The following is a 21,365-nucleotide window of genomic DNA, read 5'->3' as shown; positions in this document are numbered from 1 at the left end:
TGAAAGCAATTAGGGTGCTAAGTTGTTAACGTCATAATTGTAGCTTTTGATATTTTGTCTGGGAAACTTCCCGCTTTAGTAAGACTGTTAGATGTAGTTACCTAACAGGGACTTAATAACACATTTGTTATCTATATCCGCCAATGTCGAAGCCAATCTGGTTGCTTCTTTTATAATGTTTAGTGGTCTTTATTATTGCACAAATTCAGGGAAGAAATTTCCACCTCCAAGTGGAAAATTCTTAGAGATCAATCTCCTTCCAGTATCGAATTTTCGAAAATAATAAAACCGAAACATCTTAGAACAATTTCACAACTTTTCAAGAAAGGTCTTAAACAAAAATGCGCCTTTTCTTTCATGAATCATAGTATTGTTATCAACACTAGCCTCTTCAAAGTGGATACAAAAATTTTGCCATCATAAGTACTTCTAGGAAATGGTGTTTCAGATTAACACTAAAACATTTGCAATTTTCAATTGCCTTTAATTAATTCCATTCGCTTGAGATTAGCATTTTAACATTTCAATTAAATTTTAATTTCTTTTTTTCTTCTTTTTAGAAAAATCAAAAGAAAATTAAGAGGCTCATCAGTTTTGCAGACACGTTTGAAATCCTTAAGCTCCATGGATACAGCCGTTTTGGATGAGAAAGAAGTGATTTGCTGACAAAGCGACAATTCTGTGCGATATGTGGAAATAGATCGGGTCACTACAGTCTGACCACATTCTATGGAAACACTTGATAAAATATCGCACAGAATTGTGCCTCTTGCTTGTAGACTGTTATAAACTAAATTACTAAATATAAAAAAATAATTAAATACTTACTACTAAATTACTACTAATTAATACTAAATAATAGTTAATAATACAAAAGTAACTATATATTATAATTACCATAAAACAAATTTATAATTTAAACAAACTAACAGACCGTAAGACATACACAATTAAGTAATTAAAAATCTTACAAGACAAAACAAAACTAATTAATTAATGACATAATACTTAATATTAAAATTGATTTAAAACAGACAACACTTGTTTTTATGGCAACTTTTTAATAAGAAATCAATGAAAAAGTATAAATTATTTAATTGATTTATGCTAAAGAATGAAGAAAAAACTCAAACTCAATCAAAAACAAAAAACCAATAAACACTTTGTTAAATCTCACACATATTTTCTACGTAAATGATACAAAAAAATATATAAATATTAAAAAAAATCATACATATTAATTTGTGAATAGTTAAGTCTTTAACTTTAATTAAGTAGTAACAGTTATTTAATTAATTATTATTCTGCTCCTTTTAAAGGTTTTAGTTATTTAATTGGTTTTATTCGAAAATGAAAAGTATTAATCGATAGACTAGACCAAAGTAAAAAGTAAAAGAAATGCAATGATTGTGGGTAATTTCTCTGGCCATTAATTAGTTATAAACTAAACTATTTATAATTGAAAATAAAAAAGATGAGATTTTAAAGATTAAAAAAATTGAAACTGGGATGTTTTACGCCAATAATAACCTATTAAGAAAGATATTGAAGAATGATTCTCAACGACTGAACTTCGTTCGGAAGAATTCTTTGAATATCGGTACTATTAGTCCTTAATAATTAACAAACCTCCAAACAGGTATCAGGATCCAGCTCTTAATGAAGGACCCTCTTTATCTAAGAAGACCTCATTTTGCTTAAAACGTCTTATGAGTCTATTTAAGTAAGTTTGGGTTGAAAGAAGCCTACTACTTACATATGATCCAAAAAAAACTCTACGTTTAAAGGACAATTTTCTTCGAAGGACTCGATTTTAAGGGTGTAGTTCCTAAGTAATTTGTATCAAATTTAGACGAAATGTTGACAATGACAAATAAGTTGTTACAGCATTTTCATGTCATTTCCACTCTGCTCGTTCGACTTACTTATTCTCAGGATTCTTCTTTCTGTTTCTGTGCCAACCAATATAAACTTTATGATCTAAAGTAGGATGCTACTGCATACTTCATAAGATTCTTGGTCCGGATCCGACATTTTCTACGTTATATGTACAATTTTCTTCAAAAGACATGTTTGCAAAATCAGAACTTAGAAATTTCCGAGGAAAGTAATCTCTCCACATGCTCTCCAGTCGTCAGAATTCGCTCATTCAATTAGTCAAATCAGCGTCTTGATATCCTCAAACATTTTCTTTTTAGAATTCTCCCTACTGTTCTAGTGTTCCAAGAGAAAATGTGGAATCCTCCATCAGTTGCTGATCTTCGAAGTGTATTTGCATTTTCAGGCAACCCGGATATAATCGGGTATTTCCGTTCCAACAAATTGATAAATGTAGAAATAAAGTCATTCCTAGGGATAATCATAACTAAAACCGGAGAAAATCCTTGATTTAATTCCTAGAAATAACCGATATAAATGCGAATATGGGTTGTCTTGTAAAGTTGCACTGGCGAAAAAGTTTCACATCATACTTTTCCCATAATTCTGGTCCAACAAATAAGTAACTATAGATAAGAAATCTTTCCAAGGGACAATCACTACAAGAACAAATTGAAATGTCATCAAGGGAAAATCATTGATTTGATCTGTAGAAGATTGGTTGTATGTAACGAAATTGAAAGCGGATCTTACAATGTTGCAATGATGAAAAATTTCACATCATACTCCTCCAAAGTTATATATCAACAACTTTGGCAAAGTGTTTCTCCTCTTGTAAACTACCAGCCTATTGTTATAGATTTAGAACCGTCAACATATTAACAAAGAACTTACAAGGAAACATTCAGTGAAAGACATTTGATCCGATGAAATGGTTAGATGACAATTCGATCCCTAACTACTCAGCAGTTCGTCAAAGAATCAATGTATTTGAAAAAGACAGCGATTTCCACTTGATTGGTTCTATTTCGTCTTTGTAAACGAGGTTAAAGACAATTGTGTCTTTAGTGTCCGCTTTGTAAGTGGACACTTAAAAAACAAACTTCCTATGACTTCCTAGTAGGACATGTGCACATAGAATAAATGGTAGTTCAGGATGGTCCGACTGTACTGATGGGTATTTGCTACAAATTAATAGCGATTGAATATCGAGAATGCTGCATTAATGCCACAAATTACAAATAGGAAAATATGCCTTCGAGAAGCTCCAAGCCTTCTACCAAATATGAATGGCAAAATTGGCTATAGTTGAAGAAATAAAAAACCAATCTTAAAGACAGGAATCAGGTCTGAGATTTAGACTGCTATGAAGTCTCTAAAATTGTCTTGTTAAGACGACATGACAAACAGAAATGTTTGCAGAAACTGGTGTTCACTATGTCCCATGATCGAATTTTGCAGCCAAATATGTTCAAGGTTCAAACTTTGTTTCATGTTCATGGGATATACTAAAGATCACTATTTTTATTAAGAGTTTATAAAGTGACATCTTAAGTAAGTATCTTCAAATAAGTATTCTCAAAGAACGTTCTAAACAATTCTTTTAAATCTCATCTCTAAATATTTCATAACTCCTTAACAAATCAAAACTATAAAATTAACAAACATGTATTCAAGAAACTATTATTTAAAAAAAAACTAAAACTAAAAATTAAATAAAATTAAGTGAGTTAATTAAAAATAATTTTCAAGCATTCATTATGCGACGCACAAATAAAAAATCATTTATGATAAAAAAATAAAACAAAAAAATAATATTTAATTATTATTATTAAATTTATAATATGTAATATTAAGGATAAATACATACATCGTGCATACACACACACAATCATCTATGTACGTGCGTGTCTGTGTGTCCTGTAAATGTAGATTTTTAAGTAGTAAATCATAATTATAGTATTTAAGTAAATAAGTTAAACTATATTTAATTAAAAACCAATATTTCAATTACGAAATGCAACCAATAACAGAACATGTGTATATGCTTCATACATACATAGAAAAATTACAAATAACCCACTTGACCAAATGGAGGAAATCAAAAATTAAAAGAATAATTTTTTTTGGATTAGTATCAAAAAGTCTTGTGTGCCATACTTAAGTGTCACTGATATGTTCTAGACTTGTGGTAGATAGATCTGAGAGATCGTTAAAGAATTTAAAGCGCATGTTCCATGAACAGGACATTGACAAAAAAGACGACCAATTGATTTCCCTTCGTCATGGCACTGCTCTGGCTAACACGTGTTGGTTCGTTTTCCATATTGTCTGAGAGATAAGCGTATTTCTCGTTAAAGTTAAATATGCTCTCGGTGTCCGTATAAAAGAAATACAGCTTGGAAAACGACGTTCTTAGAGTCCCGAGTTTGCCGAGGTAATAAAATGAAAATATGTTGCGTTAGCAGTTTGTCAAGCAAACTTAAATCACTGGGGACACTTGGCTCCATCATAATGATATCTTTGCGTTGCTACATTCATAGTGAAAGGTTTTGCGTATTAATACACTTTGATCTTATTACTCCCGATCCTATCCTATACATTTTGTTTTACAATCAGGTATTGAGTGGGCGCCATACTCTTTTATCTCTTTATCATAAAAAAACGTATCAAGAAAGATTCTACTTTCTAAAGCAATAGTGTTAAACTAAGCTCTCGGATGATATAACAATACATGGCTATCTTAATGGGTTGAATATCGGTCCAATGATCTTCGACATTGTACAGGTATCAGAGTTTGATTGTGCATGATCGTGAAGTTTATCAATGGCCTTTTGCTATTTGTAAACGGTATGGCAACAAAGCTGTGTTGGAATCTTCCCCTGGAAATGAGTTTAGAATTCCAGTAATCGATACTAATTCGATGAAAACTTCGTCAGGAACTAGATCAACTAGAGGATAATATCGCACCACCAGAGAAAGCTTTAAATACGTTAAATAAAAAGCTTGATTGATGTGCTTGATAACCATAACTATTATTTGGATTGGTACCCCTGGTTTTTCCTATTATTACTCTTCTATACCAATATTAGGCTTCAGCCGACTTTTCATTGTCTTTTTAAATGTCATGACGTCATAGAATTCATAATAACTCCCACATACTTTGCACTATCCAACAGCATTAGTTACAATCCATTGCTGTAGTCTTGCATAATGTAGTGAAGAGCAGAAATTTGATTAGCGATGAATTTATCCTCAATTTGAAAACGCAGGAATAAAGAGATTTTGTGACATTTCCATTCTTTACAAACATAGTATTAAAGAATTTTCCAGATATTACTTAATCCAATAGACTTATGATTTAGGAGATATGGGTTGAATATCATGTTCCATAAGTATAGAATTTTGCGTTGTTGTAACAATTTTCTTGTAGTTCGCCATTCCTTCCTAGAAAAATACTTCGGGTTGTTACTGCTGCTATAAATTTTCAAATATTTGGCCGTTAGTGAATCGGAGCGCTCCGTAGATTAAGTTTCACTAGTTTGCTTTCCTTCTTTGGAAATTAAGACCATGTTGCACATGTGTGAAGAAATGGAGCGTATTCTCAAAGAATTTGCCTTTCTTGTGGACGTTTTGTGACTTAGACAAAAGTTTAAGATCCTTTACAAAGTTTTTAAAAGAAATAAAGATAGACAAATTGGTCTGTGAGGTCTCTTCTTCTGTGAGGTCTCTTCTTCTTTCGGAATGAAGGCTAAGTCGAACTTGTTTGGCTTCATCTTTTGCTAATGAAGACCATGTAGCACTTGTGTGAACAAATGTACCTTTCATGTAGACTACGTTGCACTTGTTTGCTTTCCTTCTGTGGAAATGAAGACCACATTGCATTTATGTGAACGAATGTAGAGTAGTCTCAAAGGACCTGCCTTTCTTGTAGGCATTTTGTGACTCAGACAAAAGTTTAGGATCCTTTACAAAGTTTTCAGAAGGAATAAGGATAGACAGATTGGTATAAATTTCTTTGGATTTGTGAAGTATTTACTCCTTTGGGAATGAAGACAACGTTGCACTTAATCTGTCAGTCATTCTTGGGAAAAAAGACCACTTTGCACTTGTGGGAACAAATATAGAGTAGTCTTAAAGGATTTGCCATTAGAAGGTTTGTAAAGCAGACAAAAGTTTAGGATCCTTTACAGAGTTTTCAGAAGGAAGAAGGAAAAACAGATTGGTCTAAAATCCTTCGAATTTGTAAAATCTTTGCACCTTTGAGAATCAAGACTACATTGCATTTGTTTGTTTTCATTCATTGGAAATAAAGTTTTACTTGTGCAAACAATTGTAGAGCTGTCTCAAACGTGTTGTGACTCAGACAAAGATTAGGTTCCTTTAGAGAGTTTTAAAAAGGGAGAATAATAGACAGATTGGTCCTTTTTTAGGAACCAAGACTACGTTGCACTTGTTTGCTTTCCTTTTTTTGAAAATAAAGACAAGTTTCACTAATGTTAACAAATGAAGTGTAGTCTAAACGGATTTAACTTATATATAGGCTAGACTGATTGATTTAGAATCGTTCGTCTGCGTGAGCCGCTTCTGAATCCGTGTTTAAATTCAATTCTTTCTGTACAATCGATGCCAAATATATATTTTTAATAAAAGAATAATGAAGGCAAATTATGGTCAAGTGGTTAGACATTAAATAATGATTATAGTTGATTGTATTTATTAGTCTATAAAGTTTAAGTTTTTAATATTTTTAAGTTAATTTATTAACTAAATTATTTAGTTTATATTAAATATTAGTTAAATATACTTTAAAACAAAATAGAAAATTATTAAATAATAGTTAATTAAAGACGTTTTTTTATTTGACATTTTAAACCTAAACGAATATTAAAAAAATAAATGAAAAACTTATTTGCAGAAAGTTAGAAGTTTATTAGGAATTTTTTGTTAAAAGTTTAGTACAATTTTTTTTTTTGAAATAAAAACAAAATATAAATTTAAACTAAAAACTAATTTTAACAAAATATAGTTTTCTTGTTCTTAAATATAAAAAAAAGAAAATTTTCTTTAAGAAACCCACCCAAAAACTTTTTTGTAATATTTTATACTTAAAATATTTTTTTAAAATTTATAAATAATTTATTATTAATTATAAGTTATAACAAATAAAATTTAAATTAAATAAAAGAAATAATATCGTAAAACCAAACACTGCCCTTAAAAAAAAAGAAAATCGAAATTAAAACTCATTCTATGAATTGCTTCTTTTGAAAATTTTTTTTTTTTCATTTTTTGTTTAAGTTTTAAAGAAATTTAATTTTAAATAATTAAAATATATAAAAGAATTCTAAATAAATGATCTATATTTCAAATCAAATACAGACAATAAAAAATAATTAAAAATTTTAAGTTGAAAAAAAAAAGAAGAACTTAACCTTTAGCTACCATAAAAGAAACTACAATACAAAAGTAATGAAAAGAGAAAGAAATAATTAAAAATATTTTTTGAAATATTAATAGAACAACAAACAAACGTGCAAATAAGCAATTGACAACATTTTCATTAAATTTAAAACAAATAAAACAAGAAACACTTCCAATTGAACTGTAATACTCAAGCGACTCTAAACAAATAAACCATTTTTAAGCAGTTGTTTGAAAATAATTGAAAAATCTTAGAAATTTTTAAAAATAACACAACAACAAGTGTAAAAAGCAATTATTTATTTAACAAAAACAAAAAAAAAAACTAAAAAAATTAAAACCCAAAAAGAAAACAAAAAGAATTTTCATATTTAAAAAAAGAAATTAAAAATTTGATTTTTTTGCATTAGCAAGCTGGACATTAAAATAAGATTTAATAAAATATTTTCTTATTTCAACTAATTAAAATAAAAGCAAAATTACAACAATTAAAATGAACATTAACATTTAATGTCGTTTTCTTTTTTTAATGGAAAATCATAAAATTTGCAAAAATTTTTAAATAAACATGTTTAACAAAAAAAATATGGAAATTAATAATTTAATTATTTAAAAATTTAAAAACAAACAAAAAAACTCAAAAGAAACAAATTAAAACAAAAAAACTAAAATCCCAACATAAAATGTTAAATTAAAAATAAAAAAACTTATTAAAAAAAACTATATAAAACTTTAAACAAAAAAAGAAAAAACCATAAAAAAAAGATTTTAATTATGAATAAAACAAAATAAAAACCAAAAAAAATAATATTGCGTTGCAAATCATATCATAAAATCAATTAAAAGAAAAAAATGAAATAAATAGTAAAAAAATTAAAGACAAACAAGTGTTTTGTTTTAATTATTTAAATAAGTAGGAAATTGTGAGTCCTCTGAGGGTGCTGGTATGGTAACACCACCAGTATCAACAGCCGGTTCATGTGGCAAAGAATCGATGCTTTCCAAAGGTAAAAAACAATCGGTGGAAACCTAAAAAATATAATTCAATTGGCGAGTAGTTTTTTTTAATAATATTGTTTGCAGCATGATTTTGTTGTTGACTTTAATGTGTTTATGATAGATGCAATCCTTGAGTCCTTAAGTCGTTCATTTTGTAATTTCTGTAATATATCCTTTTTTCTTGAAAGTATCAGTCCAATTATTTCTTTGTAATGTGGTACTTTTTTAATTTTCTTTATTTTGTAAACTTTTTTTCTAATAAACGAAACATTTATTTTGCTTAACACGAAAGTTTAAAAACAAATAGTTTTCGGAAAACCCGGTTTTGACGAGACACACAATCTTTCTAATTTCACACAAATTTTACAGCGAAATCCATGAGAAATTTAACATGAATTTTGAATCTCATGTAAATAAACATTTTTTAACTATTTTCTACTTTTTGATTTTTAAAACTATTATTTTATTCATTTTTTATAATTATTTTTAGCAAAAAATCTGATTTTTTAATAAATATTTTACACCATAAGTTTATGATCCAAATGATAGACTTGTCAACCGATAAGTCTTTAAAATTAAGAATTCGCTCCACAAAGTACTTAATAGATTAGAGAACTGACTTGAAAATAGACAAATAAAGGATGACTGAATACAAGGTGATATCATTAGCCCAGCTTATCACCCCAATTTTAACATCACACAGTTGGATACTCCCCCGAGGCATGTCAGAAAGGATCTTCATATATACGAGGGAAACATATGTAGATATGTGCAGGATCCACTAGATCAGTCCTTGTATTCGGCAGTTTTGAATGTCGTACTTAGAAGTCGCCCACCGCCCATAGTAGACACGAAAGAAAACCTGTCGCGGAAAACAAGAGTAGTTCTGACACAACTAAGATCGGGATGTGGGAACAGGCTCAATGCTTACTGGTCACGTATAGACCGTGTCGTCCCCAACGAATGTCCAACATGTGATCAGGGCCCTCATGATATCCACCACATATTTAACTGCTCCGCCAACGCTACTTCATACTGTCCAATGGATTTATAAACGCATCCAGTTGAAGTAGCCAAATTTTTAGGCCGGGACATTGATGTAAAACCCACCAACTAGATTATTGCATAGTTTTAGCTTTCACAACAACAACAACAACATTAGTCCAGCTGATCATTGTTTACATCTTTTTATAAATACCTGTATGCAGGATTAAAACGCACGTTGCCTTAGTCTGGTGACAAAAGTTAGAGCAGGCCACCACTAGGGCTTTTCTGAACAAGGTTTATCGTCTCATCTGTGTCTCACCTGTGTCCTGCCAGCAACATTGGCATTAAAACGTACATTGCCTTAGTCTGGTGACAAAAGTTGGAGCAGGCCATCACTAGGGCTTCTCTGGACAAAGTTTATCGTCTCATCTGTGCCCTTATGATTACCGGCCAGCAACATTGGTTTTGGTTATGATACCTTGCAGGAACCTATGTACCAATCAAATATGGTTGCAGCAGAGTGTCGATCAAGTTTGGTTTATCAAAGAAATAGGTGGTAAAACTGAAGCGAGCATTTGTGGACCAAACTTACAAAAGGCGAGCTCCAAGAGTAAATACCACTATATCATTTGAGCAGAAATCTACGCCATTTTAATCGGCGCTAATCAGTGCAAGAGGAAAACTATCAAAAGTCTAAGAGTCTATATATGTAATATTAGATAGTCATGCATCACCCAAGACCTTATTGTTACATGAAGTTTTGTCAGGCGTTGTAATTAACTGGTTGACGTCATTAAAGGAATGGTAGAGACATCAAATTAACATTATGCTGTATATCATAAATATGACTCTGGCAACGAACGGGTAGATTGGCTAGCAAATAGCGACGTTCGTCGATTATTTATGAACCCCAGGCCATTCTTTGGTATTTTAGAAGAATACACCAGAGAAAACGTAGATCGAATCGCAATTTACTCTTCACTAACAAAGGTTTAGCCCGACAAAGCGCTAAATCAAAGAGTAGATCCCAAAAGCTTAACAAAAGCGATCTCTTAGGTCACTGCAATCTCAGATATTAAAAATTCATCCTAACATGCAAATTTTGTGGGTGTTACACAGAAACCTCTAAACTAAATAATTGTCTAACATTAAGGTCAAACAAGAATCATGGGTGCTGCTTCACTAGACCCGTAGGATATATTCAGCATCTCTCCAGTCTAACAAAATATCCAAAATAAGGTCGTAGTACACCTCGTCTATCCTCCTATCGAATCATTTCAAATTATAGCTAAGAAGGGCAGCCACTCAATCAAACATGTGTGGCTTACATGGGTTCACCTAGTCGCGGTCCCGTTGTATTAAACTATAGGAACGATTCATTTCACAAATGCAAGAATAAGTTTATCCAGTACGAATCAGACTAATCAGTCGATACAATAAGCTAGTTAGTTTGAAAGAAGGATTTATGTATGTTACATAAATTTATGTATGTAAAGAATAATGTTCTTCAAAAGAACCATGTTGTATGCATAATAGACCTCCCTCCCATTGTAATTGGATGCAGTTTTATATGGAGATTTAGATTCTCTTACATATCATTATTTTGGGAATCGATTCTCCCTCCTCTTTATTTATGTTCTTTATATTTCCCTTATATTTTGTTAATTCAAACTTTACGAAGCTAATCATAATGGGTCTTATTGTATAAAAATCTACAGATTTTCAACTGTTTTTTATACTTGTGAACAAAATTGTGATTAACGCAGATCTAATTTTAACTATCTGTTGTCCAGATAGGTATTGTGTTTGAATTGTTGCTATCACAAAATTAAAAATTTAACATCTTCACCAAAAATAACTAGACAAACGCATATTTTAAGAAAAATATTATAAAACTATAATTAAAATTTTTTAAAAATAATTTTGAAACATGCGTTAGATCAAATATTCTATTTAGATTTCTGTGCGCAAAATCAAACATAAAAATTTCCACAACATTTTAAAAAGCTATACATCTCCTTGAATTTTGTATTGTGCAAAAGTTAAGTGCGTTTATAAAGTATTTATTAGGTATTTGTATAATTTCTGTCTGTTTTCAACTTAATTTTGTTTATAGAAACTGTACTTTAATCAGTAAAACTTTTAAACCTTAAAATTGTTCATAAATTCAGGTTTCTTTCTTCTTGTCCAATAAATGATTGAAATAATTAATGATTGAATCTATTATTACAAACATGCCCACTTACCTCATTATTTTTCACCATCTTTCTGGCCGGCATTGAATCTTCATTATTAACTATCAAACCCTTGCGATGATCCTCTTTGTGAGCTTTTAATTTGTTCACATTGATAGTAACAAAACTACATAAATCACAAGATATTTCCTTATAATATTCCACATGATTTAGACGTATATGACGTTTAAGGGCATTTGATTGAATACACGAGTAATCGCACAAAGAACATTTTAATTTTCCAGCCAATTCGTGACGCATTTGATGTTTGTGTAAGACACTGGGATCACGTGTAGAAAATTTACATGATTTACAGGATAAAGGTTTTTCGCCGGTATGTTGACGCATATGAATCTGCAGATAGGAGGAAATTATATTGTTCATTAGTAGCAAAATACATTTATGTATATCCAATGAGGGAACAAAGAAAACTTACTATTAAACTGGCCTTCCTGGCTGTCTTCTTGCCACAAATATTACAATTGAAAGGTTTGATTTTATTGTGTACAGTTTTAATGTGTTTCGAGAGAGTTTTGCCGTTAACAAATTTACGTTCACAAATCTCACAAGTCTTTTCGGAGTAGTATTTATTTTTCCGGGGAGTTGGAGGTTTAGGAGTTACTGGCTCTATGGTTGCATCATTTTGCTTTAAAGCTTCCAAACGTCTTTGTTTGACAGCCTTTAAGGAGCGCAAAACCCTAGGACGCCACTTTTTGTGGACTCTCATATGGCGCCAGACTAGAGCTAAATAAAATAATTTTTTTTTTAATTCAAACTTTTCCAACTGATTTTTCAATATCCAAAATATCTAAACCTATTGCTAATAGTGGAAATTTTGTTATTGTTTCGAAATAAAAGCCTTACCTGAAGCATGTGATTTAAAGTCACAAATGGGACATTTTAACAAATCCACATCCAATTGATGCATTTTCCATAAATGAGCCGAACAACGTCTCCAATTACTAAGAGCCACTGAGCAAATATAACACTGAAATGTAGACTTATCTGTAGCATGACAATCCATGTGTTGTTTCAACTTCTCGGGAGTTTCAAATTTATATATACAATTGCTATATTCATTGCATTTTAAGGACATTTCACTTCTTAGTATTAAACGAAAATCTTTAAATGGTACCGGTTTCATTTCATTCTCAAGTACAGGTTTAATATTTTCTTCTTTCATTTCGGTCGCTGCTTTCTCAACCTGCTCTGCAGTTTCTACCGGAGTGAGCTTTACTTTTGTTTCCGTTTTAGAGATTTTCTGTTCAGGTTCTTCTTTAAGATTAAATTTGTGATATTCTATCATATGACCACGTAAATCCTCTTCCAAATCATATTCGCGAAAGCATAGGAAACACACTAATATTATACGTGGAGGCAACTCATCGTTAAAGGAATCATTTGTAGAACTTTCCTCATTGGAGGTAGAGGGACGAAAGAAAATATCTTCTGCTTCTTCGGACATTGTTAATAGCGACGAGTTAAACTTTGCAATGTATAAAAAAGTCTCAAAAATCTTCAAAAAACTAGTTTCCTCCAAAAATGTTCTTATTTTCAAGACAATAATTAAATTTTAACACAAAATTTCACTTTTTCATTTTAAATTTGTAAACAGAAAACGATTTATTATTCTTGAATAAACACTTTTAAAAACACCATCTTATTAGAGTTTATCTATTAATTTAAATGAAATTGTTATGTTTTGGCGCAATTTCTTTGTTCTATCGTCTCATTTCCTGCGCTTTACCGTTCTAATCGTAATCAATTAAAGAATTAATAACACTTTGTCCATGAAAAATAAATTGTATTTAAGCAGAATCTACTCGCTTAATTTATAACTTGTTTATTGTAAAATAATCCATACAGGTTTCTTATTATTTTTAAATACTTTTTTCTTTATTTTACAAGCTTTTACTATCGTTTTAATAACAATTAAAGACGCCAATAAAAAACTAACAACTAGCTTCACTAAAATACAAATACAAAACTACAGCTGTTTTTTGAGAATGTTGCCAGATGCAAGTTATTATTTCTTATAAGAATTTTGTATTAACACACTGGGAGAAATTAGTGTAAAGCCCAATGAAAAAGTAAAATGAAATTCCATCCGTATAACAGAAAAGAGAATAAAAGTCGTGATTTATATATTTTTGTGTTTACTAGGGTTCTATAGGGACTTTCGAATAATCGAACAATCGGCTTTTTGTCGAAAAAAGTCGAAGTCGTCTATTTTGTTCCAAAAAGTAGAAAAGTCGACTTTGTAAATAAAAGTCGAAAAAGTCGATAAAAGTCGGAAAAAGTCGTAAAAAGTCAAAAAAAAAAATTGGAAAAAGTCGAAAAAATCGGAAAAAGTCGAAAATAGTCGTAAAGTCGGAAAAAGTCAAAAATAGTCGAAATAACTCAAAAAATTCCAACAAATAGAAAAAATATAAATAAATTTTTTATATTAATAATAATAATAATAATAATAATAATAATAATAATAACAATAAATAATAATAATAATAATAATAATACAATGTTAAATGGCAACATTATAAATTTACGCTTCTGGCTTCGGAAAAAGTCGAAAATAGTCGAAAAGTCGGAAAAAGTCGAACAGTCGGAAAGTCGAATAGTCGGAAAAAGTCGAAAAGTCGACTATTTATAAAATATTAAAAGTCGAAAAATCGACTTTTTACTAAATGCAAAAAGTCGAAAAGTCGACTTTTCATAAAATGCAAAAAGTCGAAAAGTCGACTTTTCATAAAATGCAAAAAGTCGAAAAGTCGACTTTTCATAAAATGCAAAAAGTCGAAAAGTCGACTTTTCGTTTCAACTATAGAACCCTAGTGTTTACACGATTGGTATAAAACAAAAAAGTAAAATGTGATCAGCTGTTTCACGTTTTTTCTATGTGTTTACATAAAAATACATTCCTGATCTAATGCGACCTGCTTGTTTTTTTGAATCATTTCAAAATATGTAGAGAGCCATACATACGACTGTCAAATTTTCCATCCGTATTCTCTGTCAATGTATGATAGTTTCATTATATATTGCGTTTTACGATCCCATCCATAGTCTTTTACACAAAATTTTGACAGCTCATAATACTTGTGTGATCGTGTAAAGCCGGCTTAAGCAAAATGATTATCATTTCATATCAACTAAGACTTGGTTCACACTGGGAAACTTTTGATTTTTGTGTGTGAGAGAAAGACACAGAAATATCAACCATCTCTTTCTGTCACACGCAAAATTAAAAGTTTTTCAACAAAAGTTTCCCAGTGTGAACCACGTCTAATTTGCAAATTTGAGCAAATTTTTCCGTGACGAAAAAAAAAGAAATATACGTGATTGTCTACTGAACGCCTTAAAATATGCTTAGGCTACAAAATTATATAGCATAAATATCTTAGAAAAGATTGACTAAAATATACGAATTTGTGTGTTGAACGCAGCAAGCTGTTATCATTTAAACATTTGCTTCTGGCAACTCTCTTCTATAGAATGCCGGCATTTGACATTTATTTAGTACATGTGTCTACTCATATAACCATCCTTGTCTGGCATTATCAAAACAAAAATCCCAACACAGTTGCAAAAATTGCATTTTGCACAAAAATCTGGGACAATTGTTTCTTTCGCTTTATTTTCCATAATATTGCAAAATAAAAGTAAATTTTTTGGCATTTTAATTAAATAAATTGTTATAATCTTAAAAATAAATCAACAAAAATTACGTACATAAAGTGTAGAATAAAATTCTGTTGATAACAAAAAAAGCAATAAATATTTTGCCAATAATACCCCGTATTTGCAACCTTGTGTCTGAACAAAAAAAATAACCATCAAAAGTAAAATCATTGCAAAAGACGAATCCAGCAAAAAAATAAAAAAAATTGCTTAAAATATAAAAACTATTAAACATAAACAGTTAAACAAATAAATAATTCAATCTCATTGAATTATTTTTGTAAAAAGCATGCAAAAAAGCTAAAATCTGGCAAAACAAAACGAAACTTATAGGAATTTTGTTTTCATTTGGATTTGGAGTTATTTGTTCACAGGAAAGAAATAACACACACAAAAAATGGCCAGCGCCTTAGAAAATTTTGTGAATAGTGTGAGAAGCCGTACTTCATCGGGTGAGTGTGATGATGAGTAGCCGTTAAAGCAAGTAAATAATTAGCTGATATATTATTTTAGGTGCCTTGGAAGAACTGGCCACACACCTGCTAGACTCGGTGGAAATTTTAACCAAAAACTGGAATATACTCGATAATGTCCTGGAGACATTGGATATGCAACAGCATTCATTGGGTGTTCTTTATGTGTTAATTGCTAAATTTAATAGCATTGGGGTAAGTGGTCATAAGAGGGGTTATTTTTGAAGCGGTTGTTTTATTAATATCTTGTTTTGTATTTAGAACTCCAATGCTGATGTGGATGTACTGTTTAAAACGTTTAAAAAATTCATAGAACAATGCAATACTTATCAAGTTGGTTTAGCTGCCCATGCATGTAAGTAGTTTATTATGCGTTTTATTTATTATAGATCTAGTAAAGATTAAATTTTTCTAAAACATTAATTAAGTATATATTATGTACCAATTGGGGGTCAGATATTTTTGTAGAATTAAAAAAAAAATATACTATTAATCGCAATGTAGGAAGGAGTGTTGTATATTCCTGCTAAAAGTAAAAACTTTCCATAAAATATAGTTAAAATTTATGGTATTGTCTAGTCAGATTTTTACTCCTTCTCAAGTCGTACGACCCCCGGACTAACATAATAGAACACTTACTAATAAACTACCTAAGGCACACACAAAAATAGGTATACCACATAACAAATTATAACTTATTTTCCAGATTATGAATTGTGTCATCTATTTACGAACACAATGGTGACACAACCAAGTTGCATTCATGGTTTGAATGTTTTAGCCACAGCCATTAATAAAATACGCACTTCAGAGTCTCAACTAACTCCCATACATGCTGATCTCTGTCAGTTAAGTCTTAAATCAAAATGCTTTAGAGTTGCTCTAAAATATTTAGATGTCGATATAACAACAATATCAACCTCAGCTGAAACTAGAGGGCAAAATCAAACGGTAAATATTCTTGACGAAAATAGAGATCTTAAAATTTATCTATTAATGTTATTAATTTACAATAAATTATTTAAATTTCTTTTATATTTTTCATCTTTAGGATGTCACCAATCATGATGCCAAATATTTCTTATTATATTACTATTATGGTGGCATGATTTATACGGCTATTAAGAATTATGAAAGAGCATTATACTTTTTTGAAGTTTGTATATCAACTCCTGCCATGGCGATGTCTTATATAATGTTAGAAGCATATAAAAAATTCATCTTGGTTTCATTGATACTTCACGGCAAGGTATGGGTTTGTTGTTTTTTTTTGCATGGTTGAATTAAATAATTGTTTTTCTTTTCTTTTTTAAAGATCATACCCATACCAAAATATTCTTCTCAAGTTATATCGCGTTTTATGAAACCTATCGCTCAGGTTTATCATACATTAGCCGTTGCATATGCTACCACCTCCAGTGAAGAAGTACGAAATTGCATTATAAAATATAGTGAAACATTTGAACGTGATAATAATATGGGTCTAGTTAAACAGGTGAGTTTTTTGATAATAATTAAAAATTTTTTATTTTTAAAGATTCATAAAATAGATAAATAGATAGTTGGATAGATAAATAGACAGACAGATAGATAGATAGGTAGATAGGTAGGTAGGTAGGTAGATAGGTAGATAGGTAGATAGGTAGATAGGTAGATAGGTAGATAGATAAATAGATAGATAGATAGATAGATAGATAGATAGATAGATAGATAGATAGATAGATAGATAGATAGATAGATAGATAGATAGATAGATAGATAGATAGATAGATAGATAGATAGATAGATAGATAGATAGATAGATAGATAGATAGATAGATAGATAGATAGAAATATCAGTTATTTACAAAAAGTCACTTTTTCACTGAAAAGTCACTTTTTCACAGAAAAGTCACTTTTTCACTGAAAAGTCACTTTTTCAGTGAAAAGTCACTTTTTCACTGAAAAGTCACTTTTTCACTAAAAAGTCACTTTTTCACTAAAAAGTCACTTTTTCACTAAAAAGTCACTTTTTCACTAAAAAGTCACCTTTTTCACAAAAAAGTCACTTTTTCACTAAAAAGTCACCTTTTCACTAAAAAGTCACCTTTTCACTAAAAATCACTTTTTCACTAAAAAGTCACTTTTTACTAAAAAGTCACTTTTTCACTAAAAAGTCACTTTTTCAACAAAATAAATCAAATTTTCTTTAAAGAGTCATTTTTATTTTACAAAAAATGTTTTTTCACTCTATTACATCTTCATTAAAAAATTACGTTTTCAAAAAAAATCAGCTTTGCTTCAAAATACTTAGACATATATAGTAAAAAGTAAGAATTTTAAAGTTTTTTAATAAAAAACTCTTAGTGAATTATCAGTTTCATTAGTATTGCAAAACTTTCACTCAAATTTAAAAAAAAAATTAAATTAATATTTCACAAATATGTAATTCAATATTACACCAAAAATTTAAATTTTAACCCAAAGAATAAAAAAACAATCTTATATTAAAAGTTTTAAATTTCACCAATAATTATTTTCAAATTTCACTTACAGGTCGCTACTTCGTTGTATAAGAAAAATATTCAAAGATTGACAAAAACATTTTTAACATTATCCCTATCCGATGTTGCTAGTAGAGTTCAATTACCATCTGCTGCTGCAGCTGAAAAATACATACTGAATATGGTAAAATTATTTAAAAATAATTTATATTAATATCCAAAATTACATTTATAATATAATTTTATTTAAATTTTAGATTAAATCTGGTGAAATTTATGCAACTATTAATCAAAAAGATGGCATGGTTGTTTTTAAAGACGATCCAGAAAAATACAATTCACCTGAAATGTTCCTTAAAATACAACAAGACATGGATAATGTTATGGCATTAGTTAAACAATTAAATAAAATGGAAGAAGAAATTATATTAAATCCCATGGTAAACTAAATTAACTTTTATATAGAAATAGTTATTTATAGTTTATTTCAATCTATTTCCTTTTAGTACATTAAAAAGGCCGTTGGTAATCAAGATGATGATTTAGCGTCTCAGCATGCAAAAGCTTTTGCGGGGTTAGTTTTTGTTTAAGGTCATGTTTCTATTAGTATATTATTAACGTTTTTCCTTTTTTTGTAATTTTTTTTATAGTGATCCCATTGATTGATGATATCAACATAATAATTCTAAAGTTTATAATAATCGTTCCAAAGTTTTGGATAATTTTATGAAACCTAAACAATGCAGTACATTTGTCATCTTTAGCTTTATGCTCAAATGCATTCATTCATTGTTTAATGATAAGAAATTTAAAATTAATAATAACAGCAACAACCGAAACAACCACAATAGCAACAATACCCACATCAATAACTCTGCAACAACAACAACTACTTTGCCTATTGAACATTATTAAAAATATTTGTTTTTTAAAAGTATAAAAAAAGAAAGAAAATATTACAACACATCAAGAAAACAAACCAGAAAAAATGGATCTTTAATCCATTTGTTTTTATTATTTGTGGTCATTTATTATTTGTTTTTCATTTCTCTTCAGAATTTTAGCAACATTTTAAATTCTAATAAAGCAAAATAGATGTCTGCCTACAGTAATAATAATAAACACACAGAAATAATGACACAAAGTGATTCATAGTGACTAATATATTCGAAAATTTTGGCTTTTAACGTTTAAAGCAGGTTTGGAGAAGAAATTCAAGAATGCATACTTTTATTTTGTATTAAATGTTTACGTAAAGGTAAGTCTTAGTTTTTTTTCATTTTTTTATTAGAAAAGTAAGGAAGTAGGATTTATTATTATTGAATAACTATAAATATATAGTAATAGATAGAGTGATAGATAGATAGAAAGATAGATAGATAGATAGATAGATAGATAGATAGATAGATAGATAGATAGATAGATAGATATATAGATATATAGATAGATAGATAGATAGATAGATAGATAGATAGATAGATAGATAGATAGATAGATAGATAGATAGATAGATAGATAGATAGATAGATAGATAGATAGATAGATAGATAGATATAGATATATAGATAGATATAGATAGATAGATAGATAGATAGATAGATGTGTGGATGCTAGGATCCAAAAAATAAAGTCCGATCATTTCGAAATTTGGCAAGGTCATCAAAGCTTGTATAAAACTTAGTTGTGTGAACTTTCATCGAGATGCATTTATATTATACATAATTATGAGCTCAATAGCCCATTTCGGGGGTTCAGTTGTATGGGGGCTAGGTGAAATAATGGACCGATGTTAACAATTTTTAATAGGCGTTGTCCAAAACAAAGGTGTATTCCAAATTTCATCAAATTATCTTAAAAATTGCGACCTGTACTTTGATAACAACGTTTACATGGACGGTTGGACGGACGGACATCGTTAAATCGACTCAGAAAGTGATTCTGAGTCGTTCGGTATACATTAAGGTGGAAATAGTACTAATATGTTAATGCGTTACAAACATCAGCACAAACGCATAATACCCTTCCCACTATAGTGGTATAACAATGCGTGATGTAGGCATTACTTTGACATAGCCTAATGCCAGAATACACTGACTAGTCATCATAGAGTCGTTGCCTCAAGAACGCACAGGGAATGTAGCTCTGGATTTAGAAACACTGCCAAAAAGGAGATCAATTGATTTTACTTTTTTCCTAAAAATTTCTACAGAAGTAGTTTTGTTATAACTTCAGAAGATATGCCTTTCCTTGTTCCTACAGCTTTGTCCATAATTTATTGTTTATATACGAAGTTAATTCGTTATTCCATCTCATTTATGCTATTCTTGTTACCATTTAGTGATATTTTGTAGAAATGATCAATATCTAAATTGGATAGTTCCCGTTTTTCCTATTCTGTTTGTGGATGCCCTTCATTTCTGAACCCATATTGATGTGCAGCAGTCAGAAAAAGAGTTTATATATCTCTTGATAGTCTTTGAAAGATATCTTACCGATTGCAGGGATTTCATCTGATATGAAGGTCAGAAGGAACAAAATGTGCAGCAGATAAGTGATAAGTCTTAAGATAAGATACCTGTATCATTCCTTCATACTATCATAATAGAAAATCTGACTATGTCTAATACCTCATGACACATCTTCATTACTTTAACCATTACTGACTTTCTAATATCGAGATTGATCGGTCCATAACCCTTTATAATAGTACAAATTCAAACAGTTCTCATTTGAAGTTTTACTTTTAAAGAAATCATGGAAATAAAATTCCTAATGAAATTCTACAAATATTTATTTTTGTTCATTACGAAAAAAATATTAACCAGACATGGAAGTAATGAGTCTTCATCATTTCTTTTTTTTTTAATTTTATCTTTTGTAGAAAATTTCTATAAAGTTTACTTTTCTCTAATAAATATCATGAAATTTTTTATTCCAATAACAAAACCTATTCAAATGTTTACTATGTTCTTTATTAAATTAGAGGAATAATAGTTTGTTGGCTCTCACTTCCCCGTCACAGCATATTTTTTCAAATTAAGCTGCCATATACTTTATTAAATGTTTAAAATTCTTTTAAAGTAAATAATAACTTTGTTATCAATTGTATATGGGTGTTTCCACATCGAACTGACAACCGTTAAACAAGGTGACTATTAATTAGCATTATCATGTTAATTCATAGATTTTTATGACGTCTTTGCAATTTG

At 29.6% G+C, this 21,365-nt stretch overlaps 3 protein-coding genes across 4 annotated transcripts in view; 2 read left to right on the top strand and 1 right to left on the bottom strand.

The window, feature by feature from the left end:
- LOC111683168 overlaps nt 1-3,643 on the top strand; it is a 114,925-nt gene extending 111,282 nt beyond the window's left edge. For both annotated transcript variants that reach the window (XM_046951669.1, XM_046951668.1), the window contains one exon: nt 561-3,643. In XM_046951669.1, coding sequence (XP_046807625.1) covers nt 561-666 — 106 coding nt within the window. In that variant the 3' untranslated portion in view covers nt 667-3,643. The remainder of the gene's footprint in view (nt 1-560) is intronic.
- A 4,474-nt stretch (nt 3,644-8,117) lies between these two features.
- LOC111683169 (zinc finger protein 184) lies at nt 8,118-13,468 on the bottom strand. The gene is made up of 4 exons (XM_023445217.2): nt 12,387-13,468; nt 11,959-12,266; nt 11,535-11,876; nt 8,118-8,331 (listed from the first exon to the last, which is right to left on the bottom strand). The coding sequence occupies exons 1-4, from the start codon at nt 12,985-12,987 to the stop codon at nt 8,200-8,202; spliced, it is 1,383 nt and encodes a 460-aa protein (XP_023300985.2). The 5' UTR covers nt 12,988-13,468; the 3' UTR covers nt 8,118-8,199.
- A 1,644-nt stretch (nt 13,469-15,112) lies between these two features.
- On the top strand, nt 15,113-19,369 carry LOC111683166 (COP9 signalosome complex subunit 3). The gene is made up of 10 exons (XM_023445214.2): nt 15,113-15,652; nt 15,714-15,868; nt 15,935-16,028; nt 16,380-16,624; nt 16,725-16,922; nt 16,989-17,168; nt 18,209-18,340; nt 18,414-18,596; nt 18,663-18,730; nt 18,807-19,369. Exons 1-10 carry the CDS (start codon nt 15,598-15,600, stop codon nt 18,820-18,822), a joined length of 1,326 nt encoding a protein of 441 aa, XP_023300982.1. The 5' UTR covers nt 15,113-15,597; the 3' UTR covers nt 18,823-19,369.
- Nucleotides 19,370-21,365: the final 1,996 nt, after the last annotated feature.

Source organism: Lucilia cuprina, chromosome 5 (genome assembly GCF_022045245.1).
Source record: "Lucilia cuprina isolate Lc7/37 chromosome 5, ASM2204524v1, whole genome shotgun sequence".
Lineage (NCBI taxonomy): Eukaryota > Metazoa > Arthropoda > Insecta > Diptera > Calliphoridae > Lucilia > Lucilia cuprina.
Note: the sequence above shows the minus strand (reverse complement) of the source record. Positions and strands in the feature narration are given on the sequence as shown.